General features: G+C 33.9%; 1 protein-coding gene across 1 annotated transcript; it reads right to left on the reverse strand.

Annotated features, from left to right (window-relative positions):
• Positions 1-1,607: 1,607 nt before the first annotated feature.
• Positions 1,608-7,509, reverse strand: LOC117330412. Its single transcript, XM_033888683.1, has 6 exons — positions 7,468-7,509; positions 5,443-5,591; positions 4,816-5,033; positions 4,373-4,520; positions 3,645-4,001; positions 1,608-3,170 (listed from the first exon to the last, which is right to left on the reverse strand). Exons 2-6 carry the CDS (start codon positions 5,543-5,545, stop codon positions 3,073-3,075), a joined length of 924 nt encoding a protein of 307 aa, XP_033744574.1. The 5' UTR covers positions 5,546-5,591; positions 7,468-7,509; the 3' UTR covers positions 1,608-3,072.
• Between the last annotated feature and the right edge of the window lie 3,421 nt (positions 7,510-10,930).

Genomic DNA, 10,930 nt, shown 5'->3' on the forward strand with positions numbered 1-10,930 from the left:
GTGAGAGAGAAGCAATACAATATGATTTGTAAGAGAGAAGCAATACAATATGATTTGTAAGAGAGATAAAACTGCAACAAACACACTTGAACAAGGAATACTACTACATAACAATTAACAGATATGATGCAAGCGAGATAAAAATACCACAAAATGACACGTGTCTCTTAACATCAATCAAGAGTTTATGTAAGGGAACCAACAACACAAATTACAGGCATTACCAGTATATATGTAACAGTCAGGTAGATTTGTATAAGGAAGACAACACTTTCAGAGAAGTAAATAACAGGAAAAATACTATATGTAAGGAAAGTCTAAACCAAACCACATGTGATATTATATATATAATTACTTGTGAATGCATAATATTACTTGTGTGAAATTGAATGTGTGATATTACTTGTGATTGTGTGATATTACTTGTGTGAATGTGTGATATTACTTGTGTGAATGTGTGTGATATTACTTGTGTGAATGTGTGATATTACTTGTAAATGTGTGATATTACTTGTGAATGTGTGATATTACTTGTGTGAATGTGTGATATTACTTGTGTGAATGTGTGATATTACTTGTAAATGTGTGATATTACTTGTGAATGTGTGATATTACTTGTGTGAGTGTGTGATATTACTTGTGTGAGTGTGTGCTATTACTTGTGTTAATGTGTGATATTACTTGTGTGAATGTGTGCTATTACTTGTGTTAATGTGTGATATTACTTGTGTGAATGTGTGATATTACTTGTGTGAATGTGTGATATTACTTGTAAATGTGTGATATTACTTGTGAATGTGTGATATTACTTGTGTGAATGTATGATATTACTTGTGTGAATGTATGATATTACTTGTGTGAATGTATGATATTACTTGTGTGAATGTGTGATATTACTTGCATGAATGTGTAATATTACTTGTGTGAATGTGTGATTTTACTTGTGAATGTGTGATATTACTTGTGAATGTGTGATATTACTTGTGTGAATGTGTGATTTTACTTGTGAATGTGTGATTTTACTTGTGAATGTGTGATATTACTCAAACCATGTGAAGTTATAAATTACTCAAAGATACAACACAGGTATAAAGTATATAACCTGAAGAAAGATGGAAATATTCTATCACTGAAATAGGTCAAAAGTGAACACAGATGTATCGTCATGTTTCTATGACCATCCATGCCCACATTCAAGCTATGAATACAAAATACTACCGATAACTGTTTGTAAGATAATAAGCCCCTTACATGTATGAAAAAAAGAGCACAAATAAGATAATGCTTTTTGGTTTAACAGGTAGTATTATATCACATACCCTGCTAGTTTGATTGCACAAGACAAACGTCACATCTACATTTTATATTTATCATTCTTATATTATCTATAAAGGCCTGAATCTGGCACTCAATGAACACAGGACAAACAATAACAACCAGTGCTGATATTAAGAAATACATGTACACTGTATTTGATTTAAACTTAACTCCTATCAGATAATTATTGTGTATATTTCACTTTGGAATGACACAGTGTCCGTTTTAGCTTATATATTATTTTCAATCTACACAACATTTATCGTAGGAAAAGTCCACATGTAGGATTAATCCTACGACTTGAAAATAATCGTCTAATAAAGCTTTACTTATTTAGATCAATAATACTTTTTTGAGATCATCACTATATACATGTACTCTACATATATAATATGTAATCTATAATATTATATGTGTATCATGTGCTTCACATTAGCAATGTGACCTTCACATTATTATTATGTCCTTCACATTGTTATACACTTAAAAAACTACCCTCTTTTATGAACAAATTTAAAGACAATATGCAAAATATTAACATTAAAAATTCATTCAAAGAAGTTGATTTTTCATCCCAAAATTAAAGGCATTCAACAAAGCTAAATACAATCCTGCATTATTGAAATCAGCTCTGGCATGAACAGTATATTGTTTTTAAAACATATTCCAACCTAATTTATCTATCCAATTCCCATCTTCAATGTTTAGGTATACAAAATGTCTAGCCCAGAATAAGGGGATCCATCAATTTTGTTTATGAAATATATAATAATGTAACTCATATACTACTACAAAAAAGGAATTTATCCAAATAAATTGCAGCTACATGTATTACCATGAGCCCAGAAAACTGAGCATACTTAAAGATATAATAAAGATAGTTGAAACTCTGGCAAGAAGGTAGCAATAAATCTCATTTATAGATTAACATAGTAAAATTATTTATCTAAGCTATATTTTGTTCCAAACTAGTATTGAAAATATCTGTCATTTTCATACAATATTTAACACACCTTTGTGTATATTGCCTGAAGTAAACATGATATATACGTATTTATTTATTAATCAATATTTTAGCTGGTAACTTGCACATTGTCTACAGTACTAAAAATGTCTTAAGTTTTCAAAGATTTGTTATCATCCTTTCTTTTGTCTGCATATCACTGGTAGCCATAGATCAATAAAAAAGTTATGACCTTTTGAACATGTCACAGTGATAAGTGTAAAGTAGTGTAGAGCAATCGACTGTGGTGACGATGCTAATACATGTATGATGTATTGAGTGTTAAGGTCTAAGATCCACTTTAAGTTTTGACCTGAGTCAAAGCTATATACAGTTATAGCTTGTAAATGGGGAAATAGGGGAAATATTTAGCAACTTTTTTTGTCCTGAAGTAAAGATCATTCCCGGTTCTTCACCAGTTGAGACTTGGAAAGGGGGAAGGGAGAAGGGATGATGGTCTTTTTATCTTCATATTAATGACTTTTGACTCCTTAGTACATTTAGCATAAGTGGAAGATCACAGGAACATACTAGTCAGATCAAAATACAGTACCCAAGGGCTTAAGGTTCCCTGAATATGTTCATGGTTATAGAGGGACAGGCAGACATCTGATACTGCATCATACCATAAGTACACAGGCACTTAATGCAGTGTGACCTAGTGATAAAAAGCAATATAGCATGTTACAACTTACGAGATAAGGTCATGTTAAAAACGTTCTCACAAGTAAATACACAATAAACAAATACTTTCACGTGTTGGAGGTGTTTGGCTGAGTTTTCGTGTCAACAATATCTTCATAATTTGGTGGAGCTGAATCAGGGTATTGCTTGAAATGACCTTGATCATCTGTAAAAGAAAAGGAAGACTCCTAATTCCCAACATTGTACTGGTATATATATACATACTTAGAGAGGCATCCTATTGATCATTAAAACCACAGGGGCTTGGCATGATTTTCCAAATGATGGTTTATATATACATGTATATGTAATAATATAAATCTCTGGTATATACAACAAAGGAAAAGTGACTGGGAAATAGAAACAACCAAAACAATCACTTTCATATAGTGGTATATACTGGGAAAAGACCATTTCATATTATTCATCTAAAAAAATATCAATTTCCATTTAAGAAAGATAATGTACAAAAGACCATAGCCCAAATCTGTTTGAATAAATACAAAAAACATATTTTATCATTTATAGGTATCAAAAACTGTAGTTCCAATATAGGATTATACATAACATTTTGAAATGTATCTTTAAAATGTACATTTTTTATCTTTTCTGATACTGACTTCAAATATCTGACACTTACTTTGAATTTCAGAGTATGCTGGTGGATTAATTGGCTGCTGGGTGGGGTACACATGAGACGGTCCTCTGTATCCATTCTGTACACCTGTCGTGGGAAACGTCCCTGGGTTGTTTTGTGATGGTCGGCTAAGAGCAACCATTTCTTCTCCCTGTTCATTATCAATGTCTCCAGCTCGTCTTATGACAAGACCACCTCTACCAATGAACTGTCCATCTCTACCGAAGGTTCCTTGTCTAGCCCTACGTCGACGATTAATAATGACTGATGCCATCAGAGCTACCATGATGGCTGACCCAATGCCTCCCATTAGCCTGTACATCACCTGTGGTAGCCGTTCTCTTGTTACCGTTCTGTCACCTTGAAGAATCAAGAAAAGCATAACTGTAATCACCTACTGAAGTCATCATTCTGTACTGTATTGAAACTAGCACATACAGTTTGTCTGTTGAGTTTGATATGTTACATGTACAATATCACCAATTGGTATACTGCAAGCTGAAGAATCAATACAATGTTATCACAGCAAACGAAATAATGGTGAAAGATTATCTCAAATTTTTTCTTGTCCATTTTTTGGCAAAAATTGTCACTCTCAATTTTTAAGAGAATGAAATACAAAATCAATATCATATAATGATTTCTATAAAATCTTCTCCAGCAAGTTTATGTTTTAGATACTATTAATGTAAACATGTAACACACTATGTAAAATAATCTACAGTACATACGTTTCTTTGGCACATATGGTGTCTGAGTTATTTTCAGGTATACTCGAGAGGCTGACTTCCTTGTGCTGGTAGAGAACTGTAGTGCCAATGTATTCCTTTTTTGGGCACAGTAGGTTATGTTACCCTTGTTCTCAGAGGCTCCGAAGTACTATAAATAAAGGAAATAGACATTTTATAAAGTCAAATAAAAATCAAGTGTATGTACCATATCAAACATTCAAAGGATCAACGGGAGTTAAGTAAAAAGCAAGATGAAAAAAAAAGTGCTTTAATACACTACAAATTCAAATTTCTGGGGATAATATGTAAATGTAATCTAAAGGTTAAATGCATTATACATGTATGTATAACACTGTCATATATCATGTTTAATTAACATAAATTCTCTTGTAGCTGTGGTACATGTTCAACTGGAGTATAAGTAAATATAATCATATCTCTACCTTTGTATCTTCATTGTAAGATGTTCCCGACAAGAAGGTAAGAACAAACCGCTTATCCTTCACATCATATTCCTTTGCTTTGGCACATAAAGTGTTTTCATAGCTTGGATCATTTTCTATGTAGATGGTACAGTCAATTTTAAGAACATCACCTTCCCAGCGTATATCGTGCGTGTCTGACCTCAACCTGATGTAGGTACCACAGATATCCTTTGTGACTGTTAAACAGAGTTTCATGTATTGAATGTATACATGTATTTTTCTGTGTAGTTATAGGTCAACAAATCTTTTCTTTCTATTCTGTTTTGTTCTAGATTTAAATTGGTAGTTAAAATACAATCAATATAGAGACAACTAACATTGAATTGATTACCAGTACATTGTACATGTAGTCCTTTCTTTAAAATGGCCAAAAATACCTTCCAGGAAGGCATTGAAATATAGTGCTGGTCAGTAAAAAACATATTTTCAAGTCTTAAATCTGTAGAGTCATTTCTACCAGTTCTAGTTCAAAAGCAAAACAAAGTTTCAAATATCTCATATGCATTTTGTCACAAAACCACCAGCTATAACTTTCTGTTTTCGATTTTCAAGTCGCAATGATATCGGGAAAAATTAATATCTTACCTGTAGTACTGTCACCTGCTCTGACCAATGGAATGAGGACAAGTGAGATGATGACGCAAAGGTTTGGTCCCGCAAAAGCCCAATGTGCAGCGGAGGTCCACATGTTGGTCAGTTACAAGTGCTTCTGACTGTTCTATCTATGACACCATCTGAAATGTAATATAATGTATATAAAAGAAGTCATCTAAGAATTATAGACAGAGGCTTCAAGAGAACATTTAGAGGCATAATCTATACAACGGAAAAATATAGAGTACCGGTACATGTATGAGGTCGCCTTATAATCACTAGCTAAGGCTAGCTGGAATTTCCTTTTTGTCTAATGTCTGTAGAATTTTGTATAGCACGTTTAGAGTGAGAGGAATGAACCTCAGATGCCGTGATGCATACTCTGGCCCTGACACCGTGTCTGGTGTAGATCGAGAGCGCACTACTATATATTTACCATTGTATGGCACTGCCACTATATAACCCTACCAATTCAGTTGCGAGTTCACCAGCTTATAAACTGCCAACTGAAATTTGAATTTGAAAATTAAAAAAAAAAATCGCGCGACAAATAAAAAATCGCAGATGGTAAATATAAGCATTGAACGGCTTTCAGTTGGCATTCATAGTCAATATGAATGCCAACTGGACAGAGGCAAATTCTATGAATGCCAACTGAAAGCCGTTCAATGCTTAAATGAAAACGTGAGATTCTCCGGTGTTGCTAAGATTTTTAAACACATTAAAATCGGGCGTGACAAAACAACTACCTTAAATATATGGATAAATCAGATATTCATATACCACAAAACACCCATTTAGTCCCATATCAGTGTTATATTCCGCGCTTCTCACTGGTCAAAATTTCACATGACTCAATGCCATATTGCTAACTATGTAGGTTGCAGGTGGCCTAATCACCCTAATGAGTACACAATGGAGCGAAAAAGAGAAAAAATCCACAATTATTTCTATATAGTTTACTGCTTATCATTTGTGAACAATGTATTTTTGTAAATATAACAGGTTTTGGGAAAGTATATGCCTAGTTTTCTTGATTAAACAATATAAGAAGAAAAACACCATAAATGATATTTTGTCTTTTCAGTCCATTGTGTTCTTATTTGGTTGTACTTTCACTTACAAAATGGTGGGTCATGCAGTGTGAAATTTTGACCAGCTTGAAGCGAGGGTCTACACGGATTTGTGTAAATATTCTTTTATTTAATATCTCATTTTTCCATATATGTAAGGTTGGTGTTACTTGTATGTCACGCCTGGTTTTATTTTGTTTGCACCAAAATCTTAGTGACATCAAACGATGTCTGAGAATTCCACATTTTAGTGGTGCGCTCTGGTCCTTCACCAGCCATGGTGTAAGGGCTAGAGGAAACTCGGTCTAGGTGCATACAAGCTATATATACAGTAGCTAGAGCATAAATTAAAGTGAGCTCTTCAGTTGTATTAGAAAGGTAATACAAATCAAGGGAAGTTTCCAGTATAACAGACTAGGAATATACTAGCTATAGCTACTCCTATATGTTACGATGACAGCCTATCAAAAGTTGCCTGTCGTGTTAACATCATACATTATTGAAGTAGAAGAAGACTTGCAGCACCTGAATATGTACTCCAATAATATTAGAGGTTAACACGACAGGAAAGTTTTGACAGGCTGTCATGATATCCACCAATGTAATCCACTACCCGTGGACATGATTATGATGTTTTTAATCAAAAAATTACATTATAGACGAATAATTTATTGTATTACAATCGCATGCTAAGTATTTATAAGCCCAAGGTACGATATTTTTTTTTACAAATTAAGCATGCGATTGTAATACAATGTCTATAATGTACTGATCATAATCATCATCATGTCCACAAATACCTGTGATGTAATCAGGTGGAATAAGACCACACCATAATTTTGTTTTTTCAAATATAATCTTTTCAGCATATGGAATCATCGCGTAAACATAAAATCATCAATATCTGATATCCTTTCCAAAAGAAGCTGATGTCTAGTCTAACCTCAATTTTCAGTGTTGTTTACTGTTCAACAGGAAGTTACAGCATATGCGGGAGATAACTCCACATGTACCTTGTAAGGCAATCGGGAATCTTCGGCACTTTCCGTAAACGTGCATAGTTTTGTACAGGTGCCGCATTTTCTGAGATCTTCGGGAGAAATCGATAAAATAAGGAACCTTACCTCATTCTGTTGATCAAATAAAATGTTGATAGTCTATCTAGTTATAATATTTTACCGTCTAAACAATCAAAAATTAAATACGACCATGTACAATGCGATGAATACACAAATAAAAACACTATACGGTGCCACAGTGATAGACAGTTAAGGTTTCTGCATGCGAAATGCAACCAAGTTTTCTTCAAATACTCAAACAACTACGCGGATTCATTTGATTTGATTTAAACATATTTCTATTTGTAACTGAACTTTACAAAGGGATTGGGCACAAGTTATACAACTTATATAAAGCCCTTTCCCGATAAGATGGCATATTTACATATTTACATATTTAAATTGAGAGAGAGAGAGAGAGAGAGAGAGAGAGAGAGAGAGAGAGAGTTACATATCTATATATATCCACCCAAGCAATTTAGATAAGAGCTAATCTTCACCGATGCCGACAACAGAAGTATACACAAAGCACTTTTCAAAGCTTGCTTGCCGCGGAGTCATACAGTTTGCAAACTTTGCATACCCCTATGAAACTAAAAAATAATTGGCATCAACGCTTATTAATTTTTGAAAATAATTTTCTAATTTAAAACATGTTTTATGTGTACGAAAAATGTGACGTCACAATACGACAATTGACGTTGCGTATTAATTTAAGAAAAAGCATCCCATATAAAACCAGTAAAAATGTACATAAAACATGTTTTAAATAAGATTTTTTTTTTTCAAATTAAGCATTGATGTCATTGTTTTTATTTTCATCGGGGTATGAAACAAATTTTGTTTGCAAACTGTATGAATTCGCGTACCGGATTCTTACAGAAGTTTGCAAACAAAATTTGTTTGAGGGGCGGGTCCCTTCGGGAAATGAAGTAAATTCTTTAAAATTTATCTTATTCTATATGAATATCAGGATATTGTTCAAAATCGGGTGAATAAGATTCAATTTTGTATTAATGGCGGGACTGATTGATAACGTTGATTTTATGTGATTTTTCAATATGTATATGAATATGATTGGTTAAGTTGTGTTTAAAAGGACAACTCATTTACTTTGATATTAGTTCCAGCATATATCGAAAAATGATATTACAAAACAGTATTATCATTTCCAACCTAATTTCCTGGTTGTAAAGGGGTGAATAAACTGTATACACACAGATATGTGGTCTTCCCTAGTTTCATTTAGTTAATCAAACGTTGTCCGCTAGGGAGCATGCCTGCATACTAACTGTTTGTAACGACAGAAAAAAATTACAAAATACACAACTGTACACCAACCAATTCAAACAAACTATAAGTGAAACCACATCAATTTGATGTTTTCATACCACTGCAAAGCATGTAATCAGTCAAACGTGTCACTAAAGACATCGTCATTCAGCTAGTATTTAAGATTCATTGTATCTAATCCAACAAAAGAAGGATAACGTGGGTCATATTCATCGTTGAACATTTACATTGGAATATGATATTCAATATCATAGTTACTCTTAATGACCGGGTGTAATATTTGAAACGTAGAAAATGGACCCCATAACGTGTTGAACCATTTACGTATCAAATATTCAAAATGACACCGGTTTCGTATTCAACGTTCAATGGGTTTCCCAAGTTAATATCATCGAAAAGAAAATATTATCAACCTTTACCAATTACATTAAAATGGCACCGGTTCCATATTCAAATGTTACAGCGGATCTCGGTTTATGAATAAATAACCGAACGCTTAATAGGACAAATTGTTTATCCATGTCGATCAATATCATATACATGAATATCTTATTATTGTTAAAATTTATACGAAAGGTCATTATATGGGTCAGCCAAGGTCAAAGGTCAATATCGATCAATATCGTATACATTTTATATGCATATCATATTACAATTTGAAGATAATCCAAAGGTTATTATATGGGTTACCAAAGGTCACAGGTCACATCGTCAGTCAATGTCGATCAATATCATGTACATGTTGCATAATACTGTATGCATAACTTATGTCAGTCATACACTTTGTAAGTTATACCAAAGGTCATTGTACGGGTCACAAAAGGTCACAGGTCAAATTGTAATCAATGTCGATCAATATCGTGCACTTTTTACACGGATATCTTATCATGGTGATAAGTTATACCAAAGGTTATTATATGGGTCACCAAAGGTCATAGGTCCAAATATCAATCCATGTCGATCAACATCGTATAAATTTTACATGCATATCATGTTAAAGTTTGAGGATATAACAAAGGTTATTATATGGGTCACCAAAGATCGAATTGTTAATCAATATCGATCAATATTTTATGGTTGTTAAATTGTATACAGACTTGTACCTTATAACAGTGCTGTTATTCAAAGCGCTCACTTTTCAACATGCTACACGTGGAAAAGAGAGACCTGATGGAATCCATTTTCAACAGGAGAGTCAGTTTTCCAAGGCGTCCTGGTTCCATTTTCCACGGGGGTCCGCTCATTACGATTGAGCGAAGCTGAGAAACGGACTGGTCTGTGCTGCCGTGGTCAGGTGGTTATGTCGTTAGGTAAGACACTTTACCCAAATTGATCTGGATAGCATGTGACGGACATCCCGTATGTTATTAAGTGATTTAGTCACCAACTACTACAAGGAGATCACGCCTCAAATGGCGCTGGCTATTGACAAGGCGATAAACCAGAGGCGTCTGTTTCTGATTAGTAACAGCGACGTATAACTGTAACGGTCTCTACGTAAAAATATATCTGGAATCACTGGATGACATCGATATAAGTCTTATTGGACTTCTTTGATGTATCTTGGCGTTTTCCCACAACTAAAATTTGTCCTATGTATAAGCCCCTACTCCTTATATATCAACTTTCTTGTTGATATATGGGGAGTAGGGACTATATTTTTCTGTTAATACTAAGTTACAAGAAGCAGACGCCTGTGGATCAACACAGCAAACGAACCGCCCCATAATATTTTTAATTTCTCCCAAAGGACGGTTATGACGTAATAGGAAACATCAGTTAGAGTAACACGTCATAAAGTATGCATAGATAAAGTCTAAAGAATCGTTGATCAGTGCTAACAAACACGTGTACAGACTAGTCAGTAACCGAATTCTTCATTACTTTTCTGAATTACATAACACAAACGGCAAGGGGAGACAACCCTTTAACTCGTACGCCGTCCCCCTGTCCGGACACGTCTTGTTTTATGTTATAAAAACTGTCTATAGGAATGCCTTTATATACAGTCTAATTATAATAGACTAGACATGTCCCCGTAGTCCGGGCTTCGAA

This window comes from Pecten maximus, chromosome 7 (genome assembly GCF_902652985.1).
Source record: "Pecten maximus chromosome 7, xPecMax1.1, whole genome shotgun sequence".
NCBI lineage: Eukaryota > Metazoa > Mollusca > Bivalvia > Pectinida > Pectinidae > Pecten > Pecten maximus.